Below are 17,101 nucleotides of genomic sequence, written 5' to 3'. Positions count from 1 at the left end.
TAAAAACACGAACTGCGGGTCTGCCAAAGGGTCTTTGACTTGAAATGTTGACTGATACTGCCGAGTAACTCTAAAGTTTCCTGTCTTTATCCTGAAATACTACTTTTTAACTTGCAGAATATATATCTCCTCTTTCAAAAATGCACAATGTTGCGGTTATTATTCAATAAGCGCCCAATCCAATGTTTTGGGGAATTCAAAAATGCGTTTTCGAAACCGGGTTGAACCTTGAAGGATACCATAGGGATACAGCGCACCAATCGCAAAGCTTGATGGAGGGGAGTGAGTGGGACGGTGCTGGGGAAAAGCAAAGAGCTGATTGGCTGCGGCAGGGTGGCGCCGCTTCATGCGGGGAACATGGTTGGCGGCAACTGGTTGCTTGGACGTTGAGAGCTTGTGAGTATTGGAACTGGCAACTTGCTGCGGTTTAGTTCCCCCGCAGGGATGGGGCATGTGACTGCGTTACCTCGTCCCGAGCCATTGAGTTATAGGATAAAAAGAAGCGAAGATAGGCACCCGGTTTCCCAATTGTTATATTAACAGGAAATGCTGGCGACACTCAGCCGGTTTGGCTGCATCTTTGGAGAAGGATCGTTCTCCTTTGCCAGGAGGACAATCTCAGCTGACCCTGGGGATTTGTCCAGCATTAGGTGTCGGGAGACATCTAGCACCTCCTCCTTTCTAATGCCAGCATGCTCCAGGACATTGCCATCCTTTAGTATGAGCACTCATATTGGTATTGGTATTGTCACTTGTACTGAGATACAGTGAAAAACTTGTCTTGCATACCGATGGAACAGGTCAATTCATTACACAATGCAGTTACATTGGGTTAGTACAGAGTGCATTGATGTCGTACAGGTAAAAACAATGACAGTACAGAGTAAAGTGTCACAGCTATAGAGAAAGTGCAGTGCAATAAGGTGCAAGGTCACAACAAGGTAGATCGTGAGGTCATAGTCCATCTCATTGTATAAAGGAACTGTTCAATAGTCTTATCACAGTGGGGTAGAAGCTGTCCTTAAGTCTGGTGGTACGTGCCCTCAGGCTCCTGTATCTTCTACCCGATGGAAGAGGAGAGAAGAGAGAATGTCCCGGGTGGGTGGGGTCTTTGATTATGCTGGCTGTTTCACCAAGACAACAAGAGGTGAAGACAGAGTCCAAGGAGGGGAGGCTGGTGTCCGTGTTGTGCTGGACTGTACTAAGTATGAGTAAGTACTCCATAGTATGAGGAGTAAGATCCTTGAAGTGGTGTGATATTGTATTTGCCGAGAAAATTGTTCCTCTTTGCGAATCTAGAATTGCAGGGCATAGTTTCAGGAAAAAGGGTTGCCCATTTTGCTCATGCTGGATTGTTAAAAAGCTCTGCTGAGTCACTTGCCATTGCATTCCTAGCCTTGTAGCCATGGTATTTGTGTGGCTATTAAGCTAAGGTTCTGGTCATTAGTGACTCTCAGCATATGTATGTGAGAGACTTGACAAGTCAAACGTTTGAATGTCAAGGATAGGTGCCGTAATGCTCTCCTATTGTAGCTTGTGTCTGAATGCTATCCAGGTTCTATGGCATGTGGCAAGAGCTGTTCTAAGGGAGTTGGAAATGCAATTGAACCCTGTGCAGTCATAAGAAAACATTTCTACTTATAACCTTTTGATGGTCATTGTTGAATGAACCAAGGATGCTTCATCTCAGGAAACTACCTTGAAGACCTCCTGCAGCAGTACCCTAGGTCTGAATTGATTGATTTTCAATAACCACAGTCATCTTCCTTAATATTCAGCTTGACTTCAACCTGTGGAGATGTTTTCCTCTTGATTCCCGTTAACTTAAATTTTATCAATGCGTGTTGATACCAAATTCAGTCAAGGGTTGCCACTTTCGCTGTGCTTCACTCCATAATTTAAGATCCTAAGGAAATAGATAGTTCAAAGCCTGATATTGAAAAGTTAAAAAAGAAAATGTTAGAACACTCAGCCAGTCACAATCTACAGAGAGACAAACAAAGTTAGCCTCTCAGGGCAATAATCTTTATTCAGAATTCGCTTAAGATTGCAAGATGCAAGGCACATTGACATAAGCTTAGGAAAATGAAAGTGCAAACAGTTTAGGTTCAACAACTTTATTCAGAGCCTTCCCTATCTCTGTACCTTCCTCTAGCCTTCTGATATCCCTGTGCACCTCCCATTATAATCTGACATATCTCCTGGATTTTAATAATTTCATGGTTGGTAGCTGTGCCTTCAGACGCAGAGAGCTTTTTCACCCTTCTCATCATCCTTCAAGATGCCATCAGAACGTGGCTTTGACTAAGCTGTTGGCTGTGTTCTCCCATCTCCTTAAGTGGCTCACTGTCAAGTATTATTGACTTCTTGTGAAGCACCTTGGGATGTTTTACCATATGAATGGCACCATCTAATGCAAGTTGTTTGTACTGGTGAACAGCCCGGAAGATAAAAAAAGGGGAAATGTTTACATATTTGTTGTAGCAGGTTCTAGAAAGAGGTTCAGCTTAGGCTCTGACCAGATTTTTTCAATAGTCATTCTTTAATTGCCCGTGTTATAAATTAGTGTTGATTCTTCTTCTGGAGCAATATTTTGTCAGGAATATGTTCTCTTGTGAATTAGGTTTTTTCTCGGTATGTAGTGGAGTGGGATGAGGATATCTTCTATTGATTAAAAAAAGAGGTAACTGAAGAATTTAAGAGCATTATTCATGCTTCATTTGTTGGATGTTCTGTCTTGCAGGGTTAAATGTTGGAACAATGTCAACAAATTCTCTTTTTATAAACTCAGGAAAGAAACGAAACACTTCTATTATTTATAGTGTGGAAAATTTGCCTTCAGAAGCTCCAGTTTCAACCTTCTCAGGATTGTCAAACCGAGGGAAAAAGAATATAAATCATGAGAGTGAAGGATTTCCACCGAACAAACGTCACAAGGGAGAACAAGCAAAAGATGCGAGAGCAAATGAAGATCCTTTTGGAGATAATGATGATTTCACTGCTGATGACTTGGAGGAACTGGATATTCTAGCCTCACAGATTTTAATTCAGGATACGAAGCCTGTGTCTGATGCTATGATAGCAACAGTGACTGATAAGAAAAACAGAGAAATGACAGTACTGAAAAATGATGCAAATACAAAAGTTGCTACTTTTTCCTCAAGAGCATTGAAGTGTGAAAACACAGTAAAGGAACTTCATGGTAATGTGAATGTTTTTTTAAATTCTTTTATTTGTGATCCTGAACTTGAAGCTGATCATTCATATAAATTCTTAGAACATTTGTTTTTCCGCTGTGTCCTATCTTTTGTCTGCTACGATTTCTCATGACAGAGAAGGAGGCCATCCGGCCCACTGAGTCCATGCTGACTCTCAGAGCAACCCCTTAGTCCCATTCACCCTCTTATTTCTCTGTAACCTATTCTCTTTCACATGCCCATCAACTTCACCCTGATTCTCCTACCAGTTGTTACGCTGAGAGTAATTTGCAGAGCCAATTAACCCGACAATCAGCATGTTTTTGGATGTGGGAATAAACTGGAGGAAACCCACTTAGTTACGAGGAAAACATGCAAACTCCACACAAGCATCACCGGAGGTCAGGATCAAACCTGGATCGCTAGAGCTGCAAGGCAGTAGGTTGACTAGCTGCACTGCTGTTCTGCTCGATGCAGGAGGCAGCTACAGCAATACCAAGGTAGACATGACAAGAATCAATAACAGTGATGAGGGTTCACCACTGTGCCAATATTATTTGGGCACCACTTCCAAGAAAGCAGAATTTTTATCATGGTACGTCATTAATTGTAGTCGTTTAATGGGTAAAATTGATTTCGTAACCATCCAAAATCCTTACATTCTAACTTCAAACTCCTGAGGCCAATTTTTGTGGCATCAGTACCCCAGCTCAAGGTACTATTTTAATCAGGTTCCAGGAGTAGATGATGGATCTTCATGAGGTTCATGATCTTGAAATTAATTCATTAGAGCTCATGAGGTAATGAAAGGCTATGGGTGAAGTTTGAGACAAAAGATTTGAAAGTGAGCAGCAATGGGTAGTTTATATGTGTAGTAGAAATTTAGTTTACAAATAAGATCGTTCAACTGAACTAGCAACTAGGGGTATAATAAGATCTGCAAAGTAGATTGAGCTGATGATGACTGAATGGGATGACTTAAAGTTTACTGAACAATTCTCAATCCACCGAAGTGGGACAGGCAATTAAAGAGTGTAGCTATTGCTGTGGCAGTGTTGGATAATTGGACATGGATGTCATCCACAGGTCTGTTTTACAGTGATCAATAATCAGATTCCATTTTTATCATATGACATTTTATTCCAAGGTTTTAATATTTTTGAAGCGGATGATCCATAATTTAACTATTTATAATTGGAGATATTTTTTTGTGATGACCTGACAATCTGCAATACATGTCACTATTTGTACAAGTATCCGTGGATTATAATTCATAATTCTGCCATGGTTATTTTCATGCGTGTGAAAGACCCCCTGCACAGTTCATTTCTCTGATATAAAAAAATTACTGTCTTCAGTTATGATAAAGTAGGTGTCATTCTGTGTGTGAGTGAAATTGTAAATTGGGTTGGGGGTTAAAGAAAGAAATGCAGTGATCAGAGCAAGATGTGATTAATAGATGCTGTAATTTTGGTTCACCCTAACCCTATTGCAGTAATCAGAGCAAGATGTGATCAACAGATGCTCTATTTTTGGTTCATATCTAGAGGATAATGGGGTAAAAAGAATTAGAGAGGAAATCATTTATAAACATAGTTATAAACATAGAGGGGGGATGTGTCAAGTGAGAGAATCTAAATGAATAAATAGGGAATGAAAATGAGTTCCAAGAAGGGAGAAACTCAAATAAAAGGCAATGAAGAGAGAAGATATGGTTGAGAAAAGAAAAGTAGGAATTTCTAGAGGAGAATAGAAAAAACATTTTAGTCTAAGGTTGTGAAAAAGAATAATGGAAAAATGAAATGTAGAGAAAGGTGAAAAGAGTGGGACAAGAATCAGAGGTAGTTATGGTCCAGAAAGGAATGAAGAATAATTTCAGCAAATTTCAGCAGTACAGTGCAAGACATAAAGACATAAAAATTACTGTGTTACAAAAATAAATAGTGTAAAAGAGGAATAATGAGGTAGTGTTCATGGGTTAATGCAATGTTCAGAAATCTGATGGCGGAAGGGAAGAAGCTGTTCCTGAAATGTTGAGCGTGGGTCTTCAGGCTGCTGTACCTCCTCCCCGATTGTAGTAACGTGAAGAGTGCATGTCCTGGGTGGTGAGGGTCCTTAATGATGGAATGAGAGAAAGATAGGAAGATATTGTAAATGTGCACCTGGTGCATACACAGGTTGAGTGTGAGTATCTTCTCTGTGCAAATTCCAATTTAATCATCAAATGACTGTGTTCCTTTTTTTCCACAGAGAATGGTCTCATTCAATGTAAAAATGCTGATTCATTTGGCTTTGAAGTTCTTCAAGAACAACACAGCAAGCTGAGGCAGCAGGTGATGTCCATTGTGCTTTTCTACTGCTGTAGTTTTTAGTGAATCAAGCTGGCAAATGCTATGAAGCCAAATACTACAGTTTGCCTCCCATCTTTGCATGCCATTTGCTTGTTGACCACCTATCTTTAATGGATCAGTTATTAAGAACCTAGTGCCTGTGTTTGAATGGTTCCTGCTTATGTTAATTTTGTACAAGGGGCCAGCAGTTTGTTCCATCTTGAATTGTATTTGTGTTGACTATGGCAAAGCTAACCTGCTAAAATGTTAAATGTATTTTGTGGTTGGCTTAGGGTTTGTATGCATTTGTGTAGTCGTTTGTGATCTCGAGGCTGTGTCAAAACAATTGACGTAGTCTGCAGAAAGGCAGACCAGATGTTCTTCAGTTTTTAGATTCGTTGAAGCTTTCTGTGCATTTTCATAGATTTGTTATCTCTGAGTTAGAAGTCTACTTAACAGCCTGAGGCTTTCATTTTTAGAGTGCTTTCATTGTATTCAGCTACATTGTTTTATCCTATGAGCTGGCACGATTTTATAATGTTTTTAGTTCTTCATGATCCCTTTATTAACAAGGCTTTACTTATTCTTCACCCACTCCCACTCCCCTGTATGAACTTTTTAATTTTGGCTGAGAGCAAAAAATCAGAAATGTACAATTATAAATTGAACAAAAAAGCTATTGTTGATTCATCTTGAATTTCTAAAAAAAAGGAGCTTGAGTTTTTCATCAGTAATAAGAACAACAGAAGGAAAATCCTACACCTCAATTTTCATACATATTGTGGGAAACGTAGTGAAATATGCTGTGATGCTAGATTATATTTGGAGATCTTGTTTCTGTATTCAGTTGTGCTAACAGATTTCTTTATTGAGTCATTGTGGGTTTGTTCATGGGACTTGAATCTTGCTTATTCCTGAACTTCAGTGTAATCACACACTTTAACACTCAATTATTGTAGGTGAACCTCAGACTGAATTTTGGTAATGCACTTTTTCCAATTGCACCAATTGAGCTGTACTAGATTCACAATATACTCACAATGTTAGCATTCTTTGTTATGATCATATTTTTACCCAGTGAATTCTGCTCTCCCTTTCCCAAAAAGACATTCAGATTTTTGTCTAATGAGATGCTGAATTCTGCTCCAGTTGATATAATTGTCAAGTTTTTCATGGTGACTCTTAGGGCTGCTTGTTCTTGTAAGACTTCTTTATCATCCCTGAGTAAAATGTGAAATTGTACATTAATCTAAATGAAGAGTTGTATATTAATATAATTGTATATTGCCATCAATATCATCTATTTTTGTTCATTCTTTATGCATTTAAGAGACTAATATACTTCAACTGCATTTAAAAAAAGTCTTGTAAGCTTTTATGTACCCAAGTTGGAGTTAATGCTTCATTTAGTCATTGAACTTTTGCATTTGCAGCAAGTTTTAGTTTTTTCTCCATCCTAACTTTTGCCTGCTTAATGTTTGTACATAAAATGTTTGATTTAATTATGTTTTTTGCTTTTCTCTGTACATTAAAAATGAGATTTATTTATGTAGTTTAATGAAACACATGAAGAACTACAGATTAAAAATGGTGAGATCAAAATTCTGCGAGATTGTTTACGGCGTGTGGAATCTGAGCTTGATCAACAGAAAAGACAGTATTTACTCAGTGAGAAGGAGAAAAGTGAAGCACAAAGCCAAAGAGAAAAGGACTTATCCAAAAAGGTATGAGACACACAAGACCATGGAAATGGAACAAGGTCCAATTCCTATTTAAACTTGTTTAACTTTGACTTCTAAACAAAAACTAGAATATTTCTCAAGATTATTTTGTGGATCACGCACATAGTCTTTTCTAATTTCTGATGGAAAGTTAAATGTAAATATGCACCGGCATTCTATTCTTTATTGTCCTATTCCATAACCTCTGACAAGGGATGCAACAGAATGTTTTTGATTTCCTTTTATCTGTGGAAAAGTGCCTGCCTGCATTCAGTTCATTAGCTGCATTAACTCCTTGCCCAAATTTGGAACTTGTATTAAGTTGCATTGAGCTTATAACTCAGAAGTGGGCCATTCCACTCAATTGGTCCATGCCAGTGTGATACTTTGCATGAGCATCTTGTCACCTCTCTTCATCTGACTCTGTAAGCATTCGAAACATGTATAGAGAAATGTGTTGGTACCTGCTGTGCAATTACAAAGGTGCATTGCCATAATACTACTTTATTGTCATCCTTTCACTGTTTGAAGATCTTTTTTCAGTTTTAGAAAAGCAAAACACTTTTTTATTTAGGAAATTTTGTATTTTAAGTTTCCCTTTAATTATTGAATTATAAATGTGTTGTAGGCAGTTCTCTGTCTGATGTGATTATTCTTCTTGTGCAAACCAGGATGTTGAATATCAATAGGTGAGAGTGACTATCACAGTTGTGCCATAAGTTGTTCTCTCCTTAACAATGAACATGTGCTGTTAGAGATAGCTTGTTGAATAACTAGAATAACACTTTCAGTCCTGTTTTAATCTTTAATTCCCAACCTGAAACTCATGGTAGCAGTGTGATATTAGTGAAATAAGCAGCTATGGCTTTTTGCTGGTTTGTTTTTAATGAGGGAGTCATGTCAGAACCCTATGTCAGCATGTTAGTATTTTCTAAACTCATATTGACTATAAGCTAACTTTTCGAAGTAAAATACATTTTTAAATACTTTGTAAATTTAAGGTGCAGTCATTGCAGTCTGAACTGCAGTTTAAAGAAGCAGAGATGAATGAGCTGCGTACAAAACTCAGAAGTGGTGAAAGAACCACCAAGTCTCCAATCCTGGGTGTTGCTAAAGTCAGGTATGTGAGGTGTGTTTCAGATGTGGCTGTCAGATTCATTTGATAAAATGAAAATTCTTATGATTTTGCTTTTCTTCCTTTTGTATTTTTTATTCTTTTAATGCCTTATAAGAAGATAGCAGTTCCATAACATCCACATAATATCCACGCATTCTGTTCTGTGCAAAAGGCCAGGGTTTAAGTTTGAGGCAGATAATACAGGCTGTTTCGTATTGTAAAACAAGATTATTGGAGAAAGAGAAACTAAGGACTGCAGATGCTGGAATCTAGATGAAAAACGGTATGATGCTGGAGGAACTCAGCAGGCCAGGCAGCATTCGTGGAGAAAAGCAGGCAGTCAACGTTTTGGGTCAAGACCCTTCCTCAGAACTGAAGATAGGAAAAGGGGAAGCCTAATCTATAGGAGGAAAAAGCAGAGCAAAAGAGGGGAGGCATTGTGGGCACAAGGTGGTGATAGGTAGATGCAGGAAAGAGATAGTGATAGGTAGGTGCGGGGGAGGAGGGGAGAGCTGGGGGATGGGTCAAAGGTAAGGAGGAAAAAGAGAGAGAGGCTAGGAAAGGGAAAAAAAAAGAGGCATGCTTGGGGGTGGGTGTGGGGATTACTCAGAGTGGGAGAATTCAGTGTTCATGCCATTAGGCTGCAAGGTTCCAAGATGGAAAATGAGGTGCTGTTCCTCCAGCTTGCACTTGGAATTCTCCTGGCAGTGGAGGAGGCCAAGGACTGATGGAGGGGGAGTTGAAGTGACCGGCAACGGGGAGGAGCAGATCGCAGTTACAGACAGAACACAGGTGTTCTGCAAAATGATCACCTAGTCTGCATTTGGTCTCACCAGTGTAGAGGAGGCCACACTTCGAGCACCGAATGCAGCAGATGATATTGAGGGAGATGCAGGTAAATCTCTGTCTCACCTGAAAGGACTGTTTAGGTCCCTGGATGGAGATGATGGAGGTGGTGTAGGGGCAGGTGTTGCACCTATGGCGGGGGCAGTGGAAATTTCTCAGGGTTGGAGAGGAGGAGTGAACTGGGGAGTCGCTGAGAGAGCAGTCCCTGTGAAAGGCAGAAAGGGGTGGGGAGAGGAAGATATGCTTGTTTGTGGGGTCCTATTGGAGATGGTGGAAATGGCGGAGAATGATGTGTTCGATACCTAGGCTGGTAGGATGAAACGTGAGGACAAAGGGAACCCGATCCCTGTTGGGTCTGGGAGGGGTGGGGGTGAGAGCAGAGGTGCGGGAAATGGCAGAAATGTGGGTGCGAGCTCTCTCAACCACAACAGGGGGGAAGCCATGGTTAATAAAGAAGTTGGACATCTCAGATGTCCTGGAGTGGAAAGCCTCATCATGGGAGCAGATGTGGCGGAGGCGAAGAATTTGAGATCCTTGCAAGAGACATGGTGGGAGGAGCTGTAATCGAGGTGGCTGTGGGCGTCAGTGGGTTTGTAGAAGATGTTGGTGGATAAGGAATCTCCGGAGGTGGAGATGGGAAGATTATTAGGATGTTTTCCTTCCAGAAACAAGTGCGCAAGAAAAGTGCACAGGACTGTAAATTCTATAATACTTGCTATCTACATGGAAGTTGAAAACCTTAGTCCTTGATCACAAATCAGTTTGTTTGGGACAATTCTAGTTCCAGATCAGAGAGGGATCACTTGCTGAAACTGGACTGGAAACGTATCCATAGTGTTGAGGAATGAAGCTAAATGTTCTGTGTAGGAGGCAAGTGAGTGACAACATCTTAAGCAGTTGGCAACTTGCCTTCATGCAAGCAGGCATCCAGCTCTTGCCCATCAGCTTGGTCCTTATTGTCATGTCTCATTCTTTTATATTTTTGTCATCTAAGACATACAATGCTTATTGGCATATTGCATAAGAATGACAGCTGGGAATTTTGGACATTATATATGCCTATCAAACTATGTTTAGTTCTCAAGGATGCAGGAAAATTCATAGATTGAATGTTCTCATGTTCTTTACCCAAATCTGTTCATAACTTAATTATCTTTGTAGTCTTGGAAGTTGGTGTTTTTCATTTTAGACTGTTTGACCATCTTATGAGGAGAGGGTTATAATCATAAAGCTGAAGTTTGATTAAATATTTGAATATAGATTTTTTTTCTGGCAACTTTTACAAATATTACATTATTTTGTTCAAATTGATGAGGAACCTTGTTCCTTGGTTGTTACAAAACAAAGGGTATGTGGACCAGAGAATACTTAGCTTTCTTTTTGGCCCTTTTATTTTAGGATAAGATAAAATATCTTTATTCGTCTCATGTACATCAAAACACAAGTAAAATGCATCTTTTGCATAGAGTGTTCTGGGGGCAGCCCGCAAGTGTCGCCACGCTTCTGGTACCAACATAGCGTGCCCACAACTTCCGAACCCACGTCTTTGGAATGTGGGAGGAAACCGGAGCACCCGGAGGAAACCCACGCAGACACGGGGAGAACGTACAAACTCCTTACAGACAGTGGCCAGAATTGAACCCGGGTTGCTGGTGCTGTAATAGCATTACGCTAACCACCACACTACCATGCTTTAGCCAGTCTCATTCATAAATGATGTGCTTTGGCTCTCTGATAACACTTGATGTGACTTACCAAGAGGTGGTATTCAACAGCATTTGAAAGATTGTCTTCCTTTTCCTACCTCTAATGTCTGTGTGGTTGACATTTCCAAATTAGGAGAATTGGGAAATCAAATGTATACCTAATTCCTTTTGCTCTAATTTATAAAACAATTTTGAATTGAGTCTGTTTTTTCATGAGAACTGTGCAGTGTGACAAACCACAATGGAAAATGCTGAGATATTCTGTGTTATATATATTTGACCATTTACTTTCCGGACTGTAACACTTCCATATCATCTCATGAGTTTTTGTCATTGATTCTCCTTCCCTGTGATTTTCTTTGTGACTTGTAAGCCTTGTTGCCAACTGGATATTTTAGCTTCAGTTATTTTTGTTGGGAGTCTGTCCCACTTTAGCACGATTCTGAGAGAACAGGATTCCCCTAGTCTTTCATTTTATTAAAGCTTTGTTTTTTTTAAACTCATGTTCCTTATTTATACTTTGTCCTGAATGAATAATCTATGCCTCTTAGCATTTTTTAAGATTTGGATCAGCATCCTTTTCATTTATCTTTTCCTTAATGGAGACATTTATTCCGTGCCTCACTGTGCAGGACCCTGAGTTCTGAATTACTTTATTCTTCTGTGAATCATCCCCATTGCGTTAATGTCCTTTTCTTGAAGATAAAGTGCCGAAGTTCCAAGCAAACTTCACTAAAGTAAAAATATTCATTTAACTTGTCATCATTCTCAGGATACAACAAGAATGTGGTTGATTATTTCAGGCTGAATTTTAGTTATGTTATTTCCTTTACAATTTGGGTTAATATGTGTATTCTTGCCCTTCTGTGTTTCTGTTCTTTCATTTTTTTCTACCTTGGAGCCATGCCTGGCGATATCTATCATTATTATAATCAGTTACCTGGTTATAATTTGAACTTTTACAAATCTGTATTATGCATTTGACATTTTCATCTTCTGACACATACAGAAAGAAAGGAATACGTTGCTTAAAAGTGGGGGCTCTAATACAGTAGTGAGTACCAATGTATTTTTTCCCCACTGTCTTTAACCCTGTTTCAACTGGTAGCAAAATTTGGTCTTGATTCCTCTTGGATATTTTCATAGAAGAGCAAATAGTTAGAATAAAAACACTTTTCACTTTTGGTTTATATAAAAGAATTGAGATCTATGAGGAAGCTTGAGCAGACGATTTGAATTTCACTCACTGGCTTAGTGAATATTTTCATTTTTAGTTGGCATGTTTTAACAATTATTAATAAGAAGACTTTTGTTTATGCCTTTTGAAGCATCAAATATCTAATGAAAGATGGTAAGTTCAAATTGTTGGCAATGTCTCTATTCATTCAAATGTTCTCTAATATTTACTAACATAGCTATATATATATATATATTATATATATATATATAAAAAATTCTCTTTAGCCCCAGGAGAAGTTCATCTGGATCCAGTGCTTCTCCACAGATTGCAAGGAATTATTTTCCTGATAAAAAGTCATTTGCTGTAGAGATGTCCCCTGTGCATTCTATTTGTTCTGCTTCAACTGCTAACCAGCTCTCAGGTGATAAAGGTAAGTTTTTTTCAATTGTATTTTTCTTGGATTGTTATTAACATTTAAATTGTGATTGTTACCTGTAAAGAAAAAAAGTGTAAGTGTTTGAAGTTGCATTATGTGTTGATAAGGAGCACTCAGAACATTTTTTTTTCAAACCTTTTTATCTGTTGAATTTTGTACCACCTTTACCTATGTCATAAAGAAATCTAACTAGTATAATTGTCATGCTTATTTTTATAAAGCTTGTATTGCTTGTACACAGATAGAAACTGCATTTCTTTCTTTGAGTAATATCTTAAACTGAAGAAATTATTTATTTTATATTTGAATATTTATTTTATCATTTGAAGCAGTAGAATCCATCTTCAGTAGCTTTCTACATTCTAAAATAAGTGTCATTGTCATTCTGTTTGAGGGGAAGATCTGCTTGAAAGTTTGATTCTTAAAATGCTGGTCTTGCAAATGTCAGAAGGAAAACAGATTAATTAAATATTTGTTTTGAAACAAACAGTATACATTCTGGAAAAACTTTCACATAGTTTGATCAGTCAGCATGTGGACATCAAATAACCAGTGACAGATACCCTCGAAAGTAATGTAAACAAGAGAACCATTGTAGAAGAATAAAAAAAAACAAAATAATCTTCAGAACAATCCTGTTTTACAGAAACTAAAACAGAAGAATGCTGTTTCTGCCTGCTTTAGATCTTGCTTTTGAAATCGCTCCATAATAGGAAGCTGAAGCTGTGATTTCCCGCTTGTTTGTATATTGACTATATTTTTGTCATAATTGTTCATGCTGAGACAGATGTGATAGTTTAAGTTTGTACATTGGGCATCTGCTGAAGCATATGACTTGAACATCAGGAGCATAGCTAAAGGCTTAGAGGTATGGATAATCAGTGTATCATGCCATTGCTACACTGTTTTGAGTTTTGCAGCTATCTTTGATTGAGTGCCTTCTCCATCTACTATCTTATAAACCAGTTACCTTATTTTCTTCCACTATTCACAGACATATTATACTAACAGTGACCACATTTTTGAATCCTTTCATTGAAGTACTATGTCAAGAATAGATGTTAATGTGACATTTATTTGACAGAGAAGACTAATTTTTTTTCCCCTGTGAATACTCTCTATGAAATCCTGAAGGCAAATTTGCTCTATAAATTTAAAAAAAAACATTGGGTGTTTTGACAAATGAAACTTTGCTGAAAGAATAGTGGTAGCTGCTTTTAAAAAAGGATGTCAGCCTGAGGAAATGTATCAAGTGAATAAAGTATTGCCAGACTTTTTGCTGGATCTCCTGCTGTTTGCAGTTAACATAAAATGCCAGGATACAACAACACAATTAAAGGTGCAGATGCTGATCAGAAGAGTAGTTGTTGCAGGGTTGAAACCATTAAAGGTTTTGATCCCAAGGGCACAAACTTGTTTGGAAGCATGGGCAATTGGAAACAAATATAGGTCTTTGAGAATGGGTGGTGGAGACGAGACAGATTTGCATGCTGGTTAAGGTATAGCAGAATTTTTGAAATCTTAAGTAGAGCATAGAATGGGAAGCTGGGCAGGAAAGGCTTTGACCAGTTTGGTTTTGAGGTGGGAAAAAAATCAACGAGGGTTTCAGTGACTGAGCCACAAAGAGATTGGTGATGTTTTGGAACTATTAATCATTTTTTAAAAATTTAACTTTTACACTAACAGAGGCAAAAGATTTGAAAGAGTTTCACATTGCCAAGAAGGAAATGCCTAAAAAAACTCTCTCACTTAACTCCATTCTGGGAAAATTCTCCCACAACAGGCAATCTGAAGGTAAACAATCATTGCAGTACAATATATTTGAAAAGATTACATATGATACAATTTAGTGGAAAAATCCTTCCTTATGGAATGTTCCTGTGATAATGTTTATGCTGTCTGTGGGCTTGATCTTACAGTTTACTTAATTTTAAAATTGGTCACCTGGCATATCCCTTTTCATTTAATCAACAATCTCTATCTTTTTTTGTTGTTTTGCCTGTGTTTACCTACACTTTTATTTTCCTACATAGAACAAAGTCAAGTCAGGAAAAAAGAATATTCTTTGTAGTCCAATTCAAGCAGTGCTTATTTTAGCCTGGCATTATTTCTAAGTAAACCTTCTGATTACTGGGGCGCATATGCATCATTTTATAGGCAATCTTTTTTTAAAGTTCCTCGTGTAAGTCCCTAGCAATTAAAAGGTGGTTACTGCAACAAAGAACAGATAATGGAAGTACAATAGTTGCATTGTTCAAGTTTCTTAAGTTTCCATGTATTTGATGGAATTCTTAGATGCCAATCAGTCATCACTGTTTGGACTCTATAGGTTTCTGAAGCTGTGGAGGCATTGCTTTCCCTTGGGGAACTGGAGCTACTCCACTAGTCAATGAGGAAATCTCTTTTTAGGTAGGTTCCTGAAATTAATTGAGTGGTAGCAATCGTCCTTCAGAGATTTTAAGGCTAATTTGTTTTTTGGAATGGCAAGGTTAATATGGTGTGTTGTCTGAAGAATCTTACGCTTCTGTGGCTTGTTATGGTCTGGAAAAGAAAAGACACCTCCATACCTCACTACTGAAAAGATTTTAGATTAGCCTTCGACTTTAGAGGAATAGAGAAAGAAATTACTGAAGTGGTGAAGTCCGTTAATGGGTAATAGCCAATCACACTTGTAACTTCCTCCCTTCAACTGTATCTTCCTGTTGTATGAATGTCTCAAGAATAAGCCAGATGATGCCTCACCAGATGAGCCCACAGGAGTCTTTTTGGCCCATGTTCTTCACTAGATATGCTCCTAAACATCTCTCATGATCAAAGCCTGAATATATTTTCAGTAGCAGCCTTTCATTGTTTAGTTTTTAACATTTCAAATTTATAGTATGTGTGGTTAGTTGCACAACCAAAATTGCATTGGAATAAAATATACTGTTTTTTCTAATCTGATTTTTTTGGGGGGAATTAGATGATAATAGTAATAGTGAAGTGTAAATTTACTCCATATTTGGCTTTTTATATAGCTTCTCCTTTTTGTTCACTCACATATATTTAAATACAATTTAAATCGTAGTTTAAGTTGCAAATTTGACACTTATTTCAGTAAATTTTATATGATTTAAATATGTTTTATTTGTCTTGGTGCATGTGTTTTTTGGCCCTTCATTAGGTTCTGCTAGCCCACATTCCATTTGCACTGATGAGGGGAAGCAAGCAGCTTGGTCCAAAGTTGATGTTCAGATGGCAACTCAAAGCTGCAGAAGACAGGTTGAAGGTGATTGACTAATTTTCAAGTCTTACATTTGGTGTCATCAAATAGCATATTTTTATCACCTAGGGCTAAAATAAATGTAACCGTTGACATTCTCCTTTGATGATCATAATTTAGTGCTCTTAATTGCCATTGTAAGCCAGTTCTGTGACCCTTGTTCAGAAGTCCCAGAATTAATTAATACTGTTTGGGTCCCTTGGATGACTGAAATGTTGATTTTGGAGGTGCCTGACGTGCAATGAGTTGGAAATAGCTTGGAATGTAGATATTTCCTGGGTTGAGTTTCCAAACTTTATTTGGAAAATTTGGAAATGCGTGGATTAAAACAGACCATCCATCCTACTGATTGAGTAGGAAAGCCATTTATTGTGCAGATTATAAATTAGTTCGCTTTTATTGGAGCTTCCTTCATCTTTTGTTTAATTGCAGGCGTTAAGTACACACAGTTTTTTTTGTGGAATTTGTGCTTTTTAAGGTGCTGTTCTGATGACTATGCTGCTCAGTCAGCCAGTTGGTCCTCGGAGCTTGGGGTTGAGCCACCTCCTCAATTGCAGTTCTGAAGCTTTCACTGGGTTGGTCCAACACCATAGTTGCTGCAGCACGTGAGTATAACTTGTTATAAATGCAAATAGAATTCCACAAGCTTCTGCCAAATTAAAATGGTCTTAAGATATCAATTTGAATGTTGATTTTTTTATTGTGGCGAATAATGCAAGCAAATCTTAGTAAATATTTTGTTAACTTAATTTGAAAATTTGAAAAATATTCATGTGCTGTATCTGCTGATTATTTTGCCAGACAGTAGCACTGGTTCTTGGGATTATACTGACAGTAAATAAACTGCTTTGATGATTATCTACATTCCTTATGTGGATGGAAAGGAATGTGGAATAAATGAATAGAATTTAAGGAAGGTAACCTGGCTTTTCTCGGAAGTAATTTCTTTTGCTGTTCAGGCAGACAATAGCAGCTGTTATCCTTTTAGTATTTTTTTTTCTTGAATTTAAACAAATAACTAAGATTTTCTTGTACAACCTACCTTGCTGACTTTAGTTCAGAGAGTAAGATTCATTCTGGACTGCTATTTGGTGCTTGAAGTGTTCCTCAGCCTGGAATAGATTTGGAAAACTAGCAACATTTAAAGCCAGGTTTTGTTCTAAAGAATTTCCATATTTTGATAGGTGAGTAAATTTGATTCTAGACCAAGAATTCAAGAGAATGAGCTTTCTCAAACCCTGAGACCTCTCTGTCCTGTTCTTGCATTTAATATGTTTTTCCTATTATAAACACTCTGCTCCATACT

The 17,101-nt window shown here is 37.9% G+C and overlaps 1 protein-coding gene across 3 annotated transcripts in view; it reads left to right on the top strand.

Annotated features, from left to right (window-relative positions):
* The first annotated feature begins 323 nt into the window (after positions 1-323).
* Positions 324-17,101, top strand: part of atrip (ATR interacting protein) — a 28,647-nt gene continuing 11,869 nt past the window's right edge. For all 3 annotated transcript variants that reach the window (XM_052018832.1, XM_052018831.1, XM_052018833.1), the window contains exons 1-9: positions 324-396; positions 2,744-3,202; positions 5,448-5,530; positions 7,081-7,251; positions 8,250-8,368; positions 12,382-12,527; positions 14,220-14,327; positions 15,697-15,801; positions 16,274-16,400. In XM_052018832.1, coding sequence (XP_051874792.1) covers positions 2,761-3,202; positions 5,448-5,530; positions 7,081-7,251; positions 8,250-8,368; positions 12,382-12,527; positions 14,220-14,327; positions 15,697-15,801; positions 16,274-16,400 — 1,301 coding nt within the window. In that variant the 5' untranslated portion in view covers positions 324-396; positions 2,744-2,760. The remainder of the gene's footprint in view (positions 397-2,743; positions 3,203-5,447; positions 5,531-7,080; positions 7,252-8,249; positions 8,369-12,381; positions 12,528-14,219; positions 14,328-15,696; positions 15,802-16,273; positions 16,401-17,101) is intronic.

The sequence above is a fragment of the Pristis pectinata genome, chromosome 6 (genome assembly GCF_009764475.1).
Source record: "Pristis pectinata isolate sPriPec2 chromosome 6, sPriPec2.1.pri, whole genome shotgun sequence".
Classification (NCBI taxonomy): domain Eukaryota; kingdom Metazoa; phylum Chordata; class Chondrichthyes; order Rhinopristiformes; family Pristidae; genus Pristis; species Pristis pectinata.
This window is presented reverse-complemented; position numbering and strand designations above follow the sequence as displayed.